At 46.3% G+C, this 14797-nt stretch overlaps 1 protein-coding gene across 1 annotated transcript; it reads left to right on the top strand.

Moving 5' to 3' along the window:
* Window positions 1–1965: 1965 nt before the first annotated feature.
* LOC124667527 (17.5 kDa class II heat shock protein) lies at window positions 1966–2445 on the top strand. Its single transcript, XM_047204796.1, has one exon. It carries the CDS (start codon window positions 1966–1968, stop codon window positions 2443–2445), a length of 480 nt encoding a protein of 159 aa, XP_047060752.1.
* Window positions 2446–14797: the final 12352 nt, after the last annotated feature.

The following is a 14797-nucleotide window of genomic DNA, read 5'->3' as shown; positions in this document are numbered from 1 at the left end:
TGAGTATGTTCCAACGAGTCAGTCTATACTTCTTCTTATGGCCATCACTTTGCCAAAAAAACCTTGATCTAAAAAAATCCAGTCTTTTCCTAACCCCTTTTGGTATTTCAAAGAAAGGGAGCATAAACATCGGCAGGCTAGTTAATACTGAATTAATTAGCACTAACCTATCACCATAAGATAAAAGCTTTCCTACCCAACTTGCGAATTTCCTCTCGAAACGATCCTCGATGGCCTTCCATTCACTATTTTTTAGTTTGCGGTGATGAATTGGGATTCCCAAATATCTAAATGGAAAAGACCCGGCCTCACACCCGAAGAGAGTTATGTAATCTTATCCACATGCCTTGCTTGAAGGACTGATCTGAGCATGGGATAAAAGTCATAAAACCCTTAATAACTGTCCACCAATAGTTTCTAACTTTTGGAAGCACTCTCACCTTCCAAAGCTTTTTTCCAATAAAACTGCTCTGATCCACCAGACCCCATAAGTGGATCAATAGTGGAATTAGCTTGCAGCAAGGCTCTATAGGCCGACCGTACTGAGAAATTACTGCCAAGCCCAAGTATCTTCCTCTAGCCTTCCGGTCGGGATTCTCAACATAGCTTCTCTATCAACGATGCCATCCTTGTTGTGAGATTCTCTTCATTCCATTCTCCCGTAACCGCATCCATCAGATCATGTATCAACGTTATACTTGATTCGGGCCTCCTCACAATCGGTTTCATATGAGAGTTGGAAGGGTTCCATGTATCCTCCAAAATTCGAAAGCGCAAGCTTCAAATACTTCCTCCGATACTAGAAAAGCTTGTCGACTTTATCTAGATGCGAAGATATATAAACATATTTTACTAATCTAGATATATCCATATCTAGAAAAAGTCGAGAAGCTTTTTTTAACATAGGGAGTATATCTATCTCCGCTCTAATGGTCCTTGACCCCACTTTATAGCAATTTTACAACTATTACACTTTTTAAAAGAATTTACAGATCTACGACTCGGTCGGTCGACTGTCTGACCGATCGGCCAGCCGGTGGCCGATAGGCCAACAATCAGCTGACCAGGCCAACATATGCATGCTCATGAGCGTGCTTTTTTTTCGGATAAAACTAGATTTTTATTGAACAATAGGGTTTACAAGTTGTTCCAATTCAAACTCCTGAAGGAAAATATCAGGACCTGGACCAAAAGTAACTAAAGTGTTACGCTCTGTCCTTGCCCGGTTAGCAAGACAGTGACTCACCATAACTTGCCCTCGATCTACTTTTACAAAATTATAAATTCTACCAGAACTAGCTAGCTCCTTAATCTCATAGATAATGTGCAAAAACTGAGATCGATCTTGGGATAGATTTTGAATTGCCGATACAAAGATTTGCACAGTCTAAATTAATAATGATCGGTAGCTGGCTATGTTGTAAAGTCAGAGCTAGACCTTCAGAGCATGCCCCCAGCTCAACTTTAAAAGCTTCCTCGCAGGAAGGCAAAAATCTGAATGCCAAAAAGATTACTTGGTCAGTCCCATCACGGAATACCAGTGCTAGTTGTACTATCCTCTATACAAAATGATCCGTCGACTGGTCGGTCGACTGCCGACTATCGATCAACCAAGTCACAGATTCATAAATTTTTAAAATCATGTATTATTTTAAAAAAATCACCAATAACATGTTGGGCCATAGGCAACCAACCAACCAACCGTTCAACATCCACGAAGAATAGCTAATCCAACGAAGACTCTCGAACTTTCTCCATCAGCTCCCCTTGACACCCCACCGCACCGCTCGCGTTCCACTACCTTTCAGAAGTTTCCATCGCCTTCCAGACTCCCCGCCTCCGGCGACATATATAAGCCCCGCCTCCTCCTCCCGTCGCATCACCACCGAGCAAATCCACAAATCAAGAATCCAACCACTGTCCAAAACAACTTCAGTCTTCAGATCAGCCAGCGAGCGAGCAAGAATGGAGGGCAGGGTGTTCGGGCTAGAGACCCCGCTGATGACGGCGCTGCAGCACCTGCTGGACATCCCGGACGGCGAGGCCGGCAACGCCGGGGGCGAGAAGCAGGGCCCGACGCGGGCCTACGTCCGCGACGCGCGCGCCATGGCGGCCACCCCGGCCGACGTGAAGGAGCTGCCGGGGGCGTACGCGTTCGTGGTGGACATGCCGGGGCTCGGGTCCGGCGACATCAAGGTGGAGGTGGAGGACGAGCGGGTGCTGGTCATCAGCGGCGAGCGCCGGAGGGAGGAGAAAGAGGACGCCAAGTACCTGCGGATGGAGCGCCGGATGGGGAAGCTCATGCGCAAGTTCGTGCTGCCGGACAACGCCGACATGGAGAAGATCTCCGCGGTTTGCCGCGACGGCGTGCTCACCGTGTCCGTGGAGAAGCTGCCGCCGCCTGAGCCCAAGAAGCCCAAGACCATCCAGGTCCAGGTCGCCTGAGATTGGGGACCTGCACGTTGAATCGAAGCTGGGTGAGGGTAGTGATCGATGAGTTGTCAGTGAATCTTCTGTGATGAGTGTTGTGTCTGTGTTTTCGTCCAGGCTGGTTAGCGTGTCTGGAGAATGGTGTCGGTTTGTGATGGTGTTGATGTTTCGTTGATGGAAATGCGGATCCTCTCCTGCTTTGTCGATCTGAATAAATATATCAATCTCTTGGCCACATTTTGTTTTCGAGAATTTCAGGAGCTCATGTTTTCTCTTCCAAAATTTCAGTCCTGTAGGAGCATCTCTAGCAAAACCCGTAAAAGAGCCAAAATCGAAAAATAAGCGCTAATTTACAGGTTCGGTCTGAAAAATGGCGCGGATCAGTTACCGTAAACGAGGCAAAACCGAATTTATTTTTTCGGCCGAAAACCGAATTTATTTTTTCGGCCGAGACCGAAAACCTAACTCGATCTGTATTTTTAGGGCTTAAGGAGCGAACTGAACAATGAACCTAACCTATACTCTTGGCGCGCGGAAATTTCAGAACGAGCTAAGGGCTTCCACCACTACACTCGTCGGAATCCAACTAAATTCGCCGGAATTTAACCAAATTCCGGCGAGCTTGTGACGGGACAGGGCGGAGCGGGGTGGGGCGACCTCGTTGCGACGTCGAGAGGGGCGGCACGGCCAGGGGAGAGCCGGTACGGGGCGGCGCGGCCGCGGCCAGTTGAGGGGCGGCGCGGCGCGGGCGGGTCCGGGACGGGGCCATGCGCGGCCATGGGCGCGGCGGGCGCGGGGCCAGGGGCGGGGCCATGCGTGGTGGCCGGGCTTGGGGCCATACGTGGCGCCGGGCGGGTTGCAGGGCAAGGCGTGGCGGCCGGGCGCGGGACCATGCGGGGCGGCCGCATCCCAGCATCCTCGACGCTGCCCCCTGTGACATCAACTCGGCGGTCCTAGTGCTTCCCAATGCATCCCAGCATCCCAGCGGGCGCCAGGCGCGGCGGCCGGCATCCCAGCATCCTCAACGCTGCCCCCTGTGACATCGACTCGGCGGTCCTGGTGCTTCCCAATGCAATGGTGGCGCGCGAGCCATCTTACGTTCTGAAGTGCGACACTGAAGTTTGGCTATGTAGTGCGTTCTTTTTCTGAAGTTGTATCTGAATGTTGCATTTTTTCATGTTATAGAATCTACTGTAGGCAATCTCTGTTGTAGCATTTGAATTTTTTATCTCTCAAGACTGGGTTGTGTGATAATGCTCTGCAGTAATCTAGATGTTGTATATTTTCAAAAATAATATTTGCATCAATCTGCTGAGTATAGCTAATTTCTTGATGATTACATGCATGCATTTGAGTGCTTCGGCTTGCTCAAAATGACATAATCTATACTCCTATATAGTGTGGCAGTTTTGAATGTTTGAATCCAGGCACAGGAATGCAATTTCTGCCGTTGATTGTACATCATCCAACGGCCTAGCACACTGGGATTCGCAGCTACAGTAACACACACTTCCTCTGCACTATTCCAGAGACATCCATGAATTTTTAGATAGAGCCACTCGCTCCGGTGACAAACTCACGGCTCCTGTTCCGTCGCTGGCTGGAGTTTGATGGAGTGGTGGCCTAAAAGAGATGATACTGGGGATCCCAACGAGGAGTTGCCGTGCATACTAGCATGCGGCCACAGGATCCAGCACGTGTGCCAGCGCCTATTCAACCCCCGGGAGGGGCATCAGCGAGGCATTGGGGGCTTCAGGCTGGGCGCAGGTGCCCGCGTTGAACGCAGGGAAACCGAGCATGGTCGGGAAGGCAAGCCTCGACACCTGAGCCGGCCTCCTCGCAGCGCGCAGCCGCGACCCGACGCGGTGGATCAAGCAGGAGGCGCGTGGATTTTTTTTCGCCTTCGCCCCAACTCTGGACGCGTGTGTGAACAACTGCAGCCGCGTGCTCCCGCGACACCTGCCCATGTAGAGCCGCCTCGCGTGCTTCCCGATGGCCACAGATTGGGTGGGACGTACTAGAGATTGGGGAAGAAGATGAAAATGACAAGTGGGCCCATGTTGTAAGTGAGAGTACCAGGTTTTCTGGGCTGGAATCGTTTTTCCCGGTATTGTATTACAAACAGGCTTAGCGTACAAAAAAAAAGTTGTGCAAAGTTCAACCGGTATATACAAGTGCGCATACATGGCATCAATTTACACTTCTGCATCCCGCAATTCTTTTTTTACACTTCTGCATAATAAAAACTGGCCAATGTTTCATTAAGACATAATCATCTCAAATTTGTTTCCATCATTTGAGCCTGGAATCCTGAAATTCATTTTAATCCATAGGTGGGTTGTTTGGTTGCCACAGAATTGGGCCATCATTTCATTTAGGAAATCCAGCAAAATGATGCCATGTGTAATCACAATTCCGAACTGAAACCTGTCATTCACAATTCCTGTGCCAACCAAACAAATTCAATATTGAATTCTACTGTCATTTACAATTCCTGTGGCAACCAAATAAGTGTCCATTTCTGGAATTACAATGTAAATGAAATGAATACATGTATTCATTTCAAAATGCTACAAATGAAATGAAAACCTGGCTTTCAAACGACTTCTAATGTTATTTTGAGTAGAAATTGGTGGAGTACTCATGAAGTAATGACTTACTTTTAACGTGCAAAGCACGTGCTGCTAACTAGTAGCAAAAGAGAAAAAAACAACAACCAGTGAGCACTCACTGTAGCTACATTTCTTCAGAGATAGGCATCTGCTAGCCAATATGATGATGATTATTGACCGTTTCTTACTATTATCTATTATTTCATTCTAAGTTTCTAACACAAGTTAGCAGCTTGTAAAACAACAAGGCATTTGATAGCAATAAATATGTTCAGTAATCAGCAAAAGCAGATAGGAGTAGTAATCAATAACCCGACGCGGTGATTCTACATAGTTGTGGGCGTCCCAGGCTTATCCAACGGACAGAAGCTTTTCAAGATTCGTGCAAGACAAATTTGCAAAATCATCCTGTACCTAGTACATAGTCGCGTCCCTATAGACCAGAAGGTGGACATGTACATCTAGGCTCAGTTCTTTTGGCGGCTTCTCCGAGAAGCTGCCTCCCACGCCTTCGCAGAAGCTCGCACCAGAATTTAGGGAGGCCCGGACTGATCAATTGCTGCACCATTTCGAAGCCTTTAAAATTTTGCAGGCTGCACGGCGCAAGGCGTGGCGGAGAGCAGCCTGCTCGGAAGAACTGAGCCCTAGTTTCCTTCCCTGACTTCTCCCTGCCGTCTCGTCCCCTCTCTCTCCACCTTCTGCACCAACCGCACCCCAAATCCGTCAAGCATGGCGAGGCCTCCCGAGCATCTCCGCGGAGGCGTGGCGGCCAGGGCTTCCTCCCCTGCTCGGCGATGGGTCGACGACCTCCTCTGCCCAACGATGAGGCCACCGAAGCCATGGATCTACGCAGGAAGGTGGGAGGAGATGCTCCCTCCTGACCTCCTCCATGGCCGATTAGGGTTCGTGTTCGATCTGCGTTTGGAGGGCACGCATCTGGGCTTGGAGGGACTGGATCCGTGGCCACCGGTAGATGTGTTGGTTCCCCTCAATTCTTGGGAGACTTTTCTTATTTCTTTCTGAAGATTCGATTATTTCTTGTGTTGGTTCTTGGAAGAAATTCATGTACGTGCATATTGGATCCGAAAAAAGTCTATGATGTCTGTTGGATTAATGTTCTATCCGATGGTTTTTGGATCCGAAAAAAGTCTATGATGTCTGTTTGATTATTGTTGTATCCGATTTTTTTTGGATCCGAATTCCTGTTGATGTTTGTGCTTGATAATGATGCTTTGAATTGTTTGTATGCAAAAGGTTATCAACGTTTTTTTTTCTTCCTGGATGGTACTAATTATGTACTAATTGATGCATGGTGTTCGTGTGAGATCACAAATCTGTTCATGGTCAGATGCATTTGCTGTTCCTAAATGAAACAAGAATAGAACAGGGATCCTGTTGTAAATTATGGAGGTGTTTTTGTACTGAACAGAAAAATAAGTTTGAGGTGTTCAATGCAATGTACAATGCTGTTTGCACGAATCTTGAGGCATAAATGGATGCCCAGGATAAGCCCGGGACGTATATGTAGAAGGGGATTTCCGTCAATAACCAGCAAAAATGCCGCCAACCAAAGTACTAGTACATGAATTTGATACATAATCACTATCCTCACTATCCGAACTCTCAGATTTATTCTCAATTATGTGACTACCAATTTGCGACCCTAGATTACGAACTTGAGAGCCACCACTCGTGGCATCTTGATGAACCGAATTAAGAATTTGAGAGCTATGATCTCGTGTCCTCCCTTTTCTTGAATTTCCTTTTGCAAATAGAGTTTCAGAATTTGGTACACCGACTTCATCATCCTCGCCTGCAGTTAGGACAGAATGTGGATGTTCTGCATCACTATCTCCTTCCATGGAGCCAATCTCATCTTCAAAGTCACTGTCAGAATCTTCACTGACATGTTCTTCCTCCTCCACATGATGTTCTACATACACCTCAGCCACTCCTCCAACATTGATGTGATCTGAAATTTTCGTGCAACCACTGCCCTCATATAAAAATATGAGTCCATTCTTTAGCTCTTTACCAGGAAGAAGAAAATAATATTTCATCGAATCCTTCACAAGAGTGTGCTCATTGAGATATTGCCTCATCTCCCCCAATGTACTCTAATTGAGGGCCAGTAATGAACTCCCCGCCAAAGTGAAAATGCAGGTTAACCATTTCAGCCGGATCCATGATGGTAAGCAAATCCCCTACAATGCGAACAAAATTCAGTTAGTGATCAAATTATCATAGCCATAAAACTAAAGCATCATGCACAATCAGTCGGTACTTCTGCAGCAAAAAAACTACCCGAAATATATATTATGTACTGCAGCATCAATATGTCTTACCTAGGATAAGCAAGTAAGATTTTTTTTTCATGCATTATACAACTTTGAAAAGATATATACTAACTTTGCAATAAAAGGATCATCTCCTACCTACTGATGAATGGCTAATAGCGCTTGACGAAAGGCACTTGACGAGTGCCTTGGTGATTTGTTTACTCAACTCACGGTTTTCTCATTACAAAGGTAGCTAGCTGCCTAGCTATGCCTGATCCAATCTGATTACCTACCATTTTCTCATTACAAAGGTAGCTAGTTGCCTAGCTATGCCTGATCCAATTTGCCTAGTATACTGGTGATCGTCCCCTACCGTGAGGAATAAAAGATGGCTTTCTTCTCAAACCCCAATGGGAAGAGGAGGCATTCTGTGAGGGCGGTTATATTACCTGCGATTTCAGTCCTTCACAATTAGCGATCAGCCGCTGAATGCCACTGTCGCCGTCGCCGCCGAATTAGCGATCAGCCGTCGCGTTGGGAAGGAGGAGGAGGAGTATGTTACGGAACAGAGCACGTCGGGGACCAAGGGTTTTGCATGCTAGAGTTATGGGCCCAAAATATCCAGTCCATTGACCAGCCCACCGTGGTGTTTAATCCTGGTTGACCAGCGCCATGTGAGTAGGGACGTGCTATACACCAACCTGGTCGGTCGGTGCAACGCACCGCACACCCCCGCAACTCGGGGCGGTTCAGTGGGCCGCGGCCCATCCCAACAGGTAAGTTTTTTTTCCTTTTTGCTGTTTTATCTTTTCTGTTTATATTTTCGTTTTTAAAATCTAACAATTTTTTTGGAAACACAAAACTATTTTTTGAGATAGAATATTTCGTTAAATTTGAACATTTTCAAAACTAAACATATTTTTGAATTTGAACAGTTTTAAATTCGAACAATTTGAACAGTTTTACATTTTAAACATTTTTAAAATTTGAACAAATTTTAAATTTGAACATTTTAAATTTAAAACAATTTTTGAATTTGAACAAATTTCATATTTAAACGGTTTTAAAATTTGAACGGTTTTCAAATTTGAATTTTTTTGAATTTAATTTTTTTCTCAATTTGAACAATTTTTAAACTTAAAATTTTCGAATCTAAAAAAATATAAACAAAACCGAAAACAGAAAAAAGAAAACAGAAAACCGAAAAAGAAACCAGGAAATAAAAAAGAAAAAGCAAAAACGAACTGCACAGGCTAAACAGACCTAAATGGGCCTGGCCCATACCCGACCAGGGGGTGTGCGGTGGCCGATAGCCACTGACCTGGTCGGTGTATAGGTTTTGCCATGTGAGTAAACACACGGGGCAAACAAGCACATAGGGAGAATTGGCCGGGATTAACCGGGATTAGAAAAATCAGGGTCCTATTTTCAGGGATTAGGAGGTTGGGGTTCATCTTAGACCTGCACTACGAAGTCAAGGTTTGTTTCAGACTTTTGCCTTTCAATTTTGCCGCTGAATACACGTGGCATGGGCATTCCAATTAGAACGTGTTGTTTCTTTGTATAGTGGTTGTTGTCTATCTGTCGCTATAAACTGTTATTTTTTGGAAGTGCTTGATGCTAAATCTTTCATTCTACCTCCGTTTTAACCAAAAAGACGCAGACATTCAGTTAAAATTTCTCAGATATGTTAGGAAATATCACTATCTGCAATATTAAATAAATGCACTGTAAAAATGTGAGTAAACTGCACTCATAGTCCCTATTTTTTTACCCGCTGCTTCACATAAGTCCCAATTCTTTGGAAATGAATGAGCTAGTCCTAAATAGGTCCTAAATATAGGATAGCTACTCATGTGAGGTCCTAAACTAGTCTGACCCGCGTTGACCTATGCCACGTTGACAAGCGGAACCAGGCCAGCAACCAACCATCACGTAAAACTTGCGAAAAGCCCTCCGTCTCCAAATCAATTCAGTTCCTGGTTCAAATCACCTCAGCTCACTCCTCTCTATCTCTGGTGATTTTGGAGGCGTATGGTGCGGAGGATCCAGCTAGTCGCGAGAGAGGCGATCGGAGATGAGCTTGCGGCAGCAGCGACAGACGGTAGGATGGCGCCCGCGGGCAAGGGGTCGAGGATGCGTCGACCCGGCGATCCTCCCGCGCCAGCAAGGGGTCAAGTGGCTTAGTCTAGGGCACTATGTGAAAATTTTCTGATCTGATCCGAATGAACCGCCAGCATGCACTCCGATGGGAATAATCAGCCAATTCAGATGGAGCTCTATTTGAACGATCTTCCTTTCCACCCCTTCCTTCATATACGATTGGTTTGGTTTGCTCGAATATCTCATGAGACTATATGTAAAGGGTCTCTCTCTCTATATGTATTGACCTAACAAAAGAAAAAATAATAACTGCAACCATCCTGAGCTATCACTCGACAAAGACATGATATTATGGCTCCTTGCCACAGTATTTATAGTCACAAGTGAGCTCTACGTTCCAATACAAACCGCTGGCCCATGCGAGTTTTTCCTATTGTCATGCTTACATTGCCATTCATGGAGACGAATCTTTGTATAAGAAGAGCATAAGGTGTTTCAGATTCATTCGATTTGTATGGGTCGTCGTCAGCAAAGGTAACATTAATCACACCCGAATTTTTCCAAGGGAGACGAGCCGGGCATAAATAATCAATGATGCAGGCTGATAAATACCATATATGGTAACTAACCTCGTCAAAGAAAAAGTGAAGATCAGAGCACTAAAAGTAGTTTTCTGGTCACCCAAGCTCAGGGCCGGTCCTGAGATTTCGAAGGCCCGGGGCGGAACTAAAATTTTGGGCCCTCCTTATTAATTACTATAACTTTTTTACCCATATGTATGAGATGATGAAAAATAAATACTTTAAGTATATCCAATTGCAATATTCATATGAAAATAATAATGTTTACATGATACCTTAAAATTTTCTGCGCTAATTCCTAGAAGCAAAGTCACTGATGATGGAATCAATATCAATCTCGTCCACTAACTTCTTCTCGATGCATAGAGTTGCCAAACCATTTAACCTCTCTTGAGACATTACAGATCTCAAATAGTTCTTCAATAATTTCAACTTTGAAAAGCTTCTTTCAGCTGATGCAACAGTCATATCACAAAGAGTAAGATTAAGACTGTGGCAAGCACACGGCATATACAAAGCTCTTGGATTTACCTTGATCAACCTATTTTGCACTCCTTTGTTCTTTCCTTTCATATTAGAGCCATTATCATAACCTTGACCCCTAATATCATCAATAAGAAGACCATATGACTTGATGGATTCAACCGGTACATTGAAAAGCCCTTCACCGGATGTATCATTCACTACCAAGAAACCAAGAAAGTACTCCTCAATCTTTACCTGCGCATCAGACGTATTAACACATCGGACCAACAAACTCATTTGCTCCTGGTGACTCACATCTGGGGTACAATCAAAAATAACCGAGAAATATTTGGCCGTCTTAACTACCTTTAGAATGGTGCTTGTAATGCTTGAAACCATAAGAGAAATCAACTCATTCTGAATTTTATGACTAAGATAATATTTAGCCGTCTTAACTACCTTCATCTGGATTGCTTGAAGTGCTCGCGTTGCTCTTCAAAAATTTAAACATAGATCCTCTCTGTGATTCAATTAATTTTTCTTGTTGTTGTTTCCTTCTTCTTTTTTTAGCACCGGATTCAGGCGCCATGATCGATTAACCTAGCTCCTACAAATAAGAACAACAACTACTAAACAAAATTTAGAACACGAATTAGAGATAGTTAAATTTCAGGAGAACGGCGGCGGCCGGCGTTCTTTTCTTACCTTCTATGCAGATTCGGTGCAGGGGGATTGGCCGATTGGGACTGCGGCAACCAGAACCAGCGGACCAGGTAGTAGCGTCGCAGGCAGCAGTCACGCAGGGGCAGCGCCGCAGCGGCGGCAGCCGGCAGGAGAGCTGAAAACTGCCTGGGCGAGGACGCCGGGCACGAGGCGACGTTTCTGTTCCGCACTTCCGCGTATCTGCGTACGATCCAACTATCGATAGTCGATCAATGATCTGCCGATCTTGCCTGCTCGTGCGGACGTGCGGTCGTGCCTGTACGTATTCATGGCCGGCCGGCCGGATCGGCAAAAAAAAGAAAGGTCCAAAGTATAGAAAGCCCATCTAAAAACGTTAATTTTTTTTGCAACTTATAGTAAGCCTATATAAAATTTTTGGGCCCCTACATTTTTTGGGCCCGGGGTGGCCGCCCCGCTGGACCCCCCCCCCCCCCCAAGGGCCGGGCCTGCCCAAGCTGGTATTGTGGAAATTCGTGATTTCTGAGGCAAATTGATGGTGGAGGTTTGAAACTTAGTACATCTTCGTTATGAAGGGGTGGATTAGTATCACGTATTTTTGTTGTCCTATGTGTTCGCAAATTCTTTCACCAAACATAGATATTTTTTTGTCATGTGCAAAATGATAAATTTTAGGTCCTAAAATAAAGTTTTCGCGATATATTTCTATGTCTTTTTTACGCTGACAAATAATATCGGATTTCGTGAAACTTGGTGTGCACTCATAGGTTGTTGAGATATATGTATGAAATATTTCGTTGAATTTTTTTAATAATTTTAAACTACTCCTTTTGTTTCGAAAAATAAGCTGCTCAACTTTATCTAGATACAAATGTTTATAGAGTTAGGCTGCGTTTGGTAGCAACATTTTTTTTGAAGTATTTGATCAGTACTACAGTTTTTCAAAATACTACAATATCAAATACTTTGATGTGTTTGGATGTGACTATAAACTGCAATATTAATAGTTTTAGTATCTCTCAAACTGTAGTATTTTTGAAGCGGAAATACATATGTACACCCAAGGATGGGTGTGGGTGTTGCTATAGCCGTTGGATGCTTCAAGATTCGGATAAGATGTTAGGTCAGAGTGTGGTTTTTGCTTCTTTTCCATCGTTTCTGAAAAACTGCCCGGTCCCATGAACAGAAGCAAAAAGCCACCAGACACGGCCTTTGACTCCACGATACCGCTGCTGCGTTCCCCACTCACCCGACACGGCCGGCAGCCTCGTCTCCTCCCGAATCCTCTCTCCTCCACCATCATCTCTCCTCCCGAATCCTCTCTCCTCCACCATCACCTCTCCTCCATCGACAGGAGCAGCATGTCGCAGTCAACCTTGCGCAGCAGCACCAGCGGCGGCGGCGCGCCGGCGGCGGAGGCGGCTGCGGCGTGGGCGGGTGCGGCGGCGTGGGCGGGTGCAGCGGCGGCGTGGGCGGGTGCAGCGGCGTGGGCGGGTGCAGCGGCGGCGTGGGCGGATCCGGCGGGGGCAGATCCGGCGGGGGCGGCGGCGCGGGCGGATCCAGCAGCGGCAGCGTGGGCGGGTGCTCTCCCGTTGGATGCGGGAGCGGAGGACATGGCAGCTTCGACGGTTGCCGCCAACGATGCAGCATCGGGGGCGCTTGCCGCGGTGACAGCTGCTGCTGCTGCTGCGCCGGCGTCGGATGTGGCGGCGCCGCCCGGTGCGATAGGGAATGCGGCATCGAAGAAGAGGATCCGAGCATGTTCCGAAGCCCCAGATGCTGTGCGCTTGCAAAATCCCGCTTAGCCAGAAAACCTCGCTTAGCGGAAGGAACCCACACCGAGACTACTACATCTGCCGGAAAGCAGACAGAAATGTAAGCAATCCATTCGATTTTCTCTGTCCTTTCGTGATTTTTGCTTGCTGCTGCTGCAATTCTCCTCACTGCCTTTTTACTCCCGTTATTCCCACAGAACCATACTCTTGCAAGACATGGTTATGGGTTGATCTCGTCGCCGATTATGTGGAGAAGATGGTCAAGTTCAGAACAACAATTCTTCAGGCGAAACACGGACGGGAGTTGGCGGCCATACGAGAAGAGCTTGATCAGAAGGCCCAGGCTCTCAGAAGAATGCAGACGAGTTAGATGACCAAGGCCTAGCCCGACGGATAGAGATTAGTGAGTTGCGGTCACAGATCAACTCACTAAGCTCATCCGCCTCAAAGTTCGGGAAGCTCCGCATGGTGATGACTGTGTTTGTTGCCATGTCGTTGGTTATTAGCCCCTGGTTCAATCATGGTTACACTTGCTGCCACTGCCATAGCAGCTCTGATGTTTGTTGTGTAGGTTTGCATGCAATGTGGAGGGCCACATTTGCTTGCAGTCTTTTGGATGTTGATCTAGTGTTTGCCTGTTCTGTAGGTCTAATGTAACCAAGCTGTACCCTCTGAATGTTTATTAGCCGGAATGAAGAGCCAAGTTGATCATTTTTTGCATGTTTTTTTTGCTCCACTGCTTTTTGTAGTTGCTGCGTTTTTGTAGAAGAACACTAACATTGTTTTAATCCTTGGTCGTCCTCTTGCTGTTGGTGCGCTCTCACATGTGGTTTTACACATGTACAGAACCTGGAGCACCCCATGCCCCGAATATCTGGCTTTTTTCCATGCACCATTGTTTCCACAATATCTGTCCTTCCACAGTGGACCAACTTTTTTCAGCTTGTGTTGTCAAGTCATGTAGAGGCATGGCATGGAAGCCTCGTTGCACATCATGGAGTTATTTTTTCCAGCTGCCACAGGTTCCCCCACCTGGACATACTGAGTGAGTTCTGGCCACATCCACCTGCCCTCTATCTCCAACGCATTGTTCATCTCTCACACCGGAGAGGCTCGTCGACATGGATCTGAGCAGTGGGAAGAACACAAGCATACCATCTGTAAGTGTTGAACCACATGCCTCACAATGCACTCCCTCGTTTGGCCTCTAATGGAGAATGCTGTTGTTTGTTTGAAGCATATCATCACCTTTCCCCCATCTTTTTTGGCTTTTTCTTTTGCAGCAAATGATCCAAAAAGCAGACACTTGGGCAACTTACAAGTTGAGGAGTGCTCGGAAGAAGGCTGGGCAGACGGAAGGAAGGCTGGTCGAGGAAGCAGAAACTGTAGCATCAGATTCAGAGCTGTCTGAGTCGGAATGTGAAGGTTCTCGGACCTCACGCAGCTCAGCCAGGCATGCTGCATCGGTCATGGCAGATTTCTGCGATGGGAAGAAGCAGGCCGTCCGTGAGATTGGCTATGGAGGCGTACTCCACGTCCCGCTGATAAACAAGGTCAATCTGAAGTTTACCCTATGGCTGCTAAGTAGGATTGATGTGAAATCTAGATCCATGCCTGTTGGAAGAGATGGGAGGTTGTTCTTGTGCCCAATACACATGGAGAAGTTGCTAGGAGTGCCATCGTCTGGAAGGCGGGTGTGTGGTTTGGAACCTGACAATGCTCAAGAGAGGTCAGACTTTGTTAGGTTGGCAATGGGTGCTAACCAACACTGCAACAACCCATTGAAGGCAGCGCAATCAGTTGTAACCAGGCCCTGGAAAGATGATGTATCATCTGACATGGTGGATGAATTCAAGGTTGCTTTTGTTGTT

This window comes from Lolium rigidum, chromosome 6 (assembly GCF_022539505.1).
Source record: "Lolium rigidum isolate FL_2022 chromosome 6, APGP_CSIRO_Lrig_0.1, whole genome shotgun sequence".
NCBI lineage: Eukaryota > Viridiplantae > Streptophyta > Magnoliopsida > Poales > Poaceae > Lolium > Lolium rigidum.
This window is presented reverse-complemented; position numbering and strand designations above follow the sequence as displayed.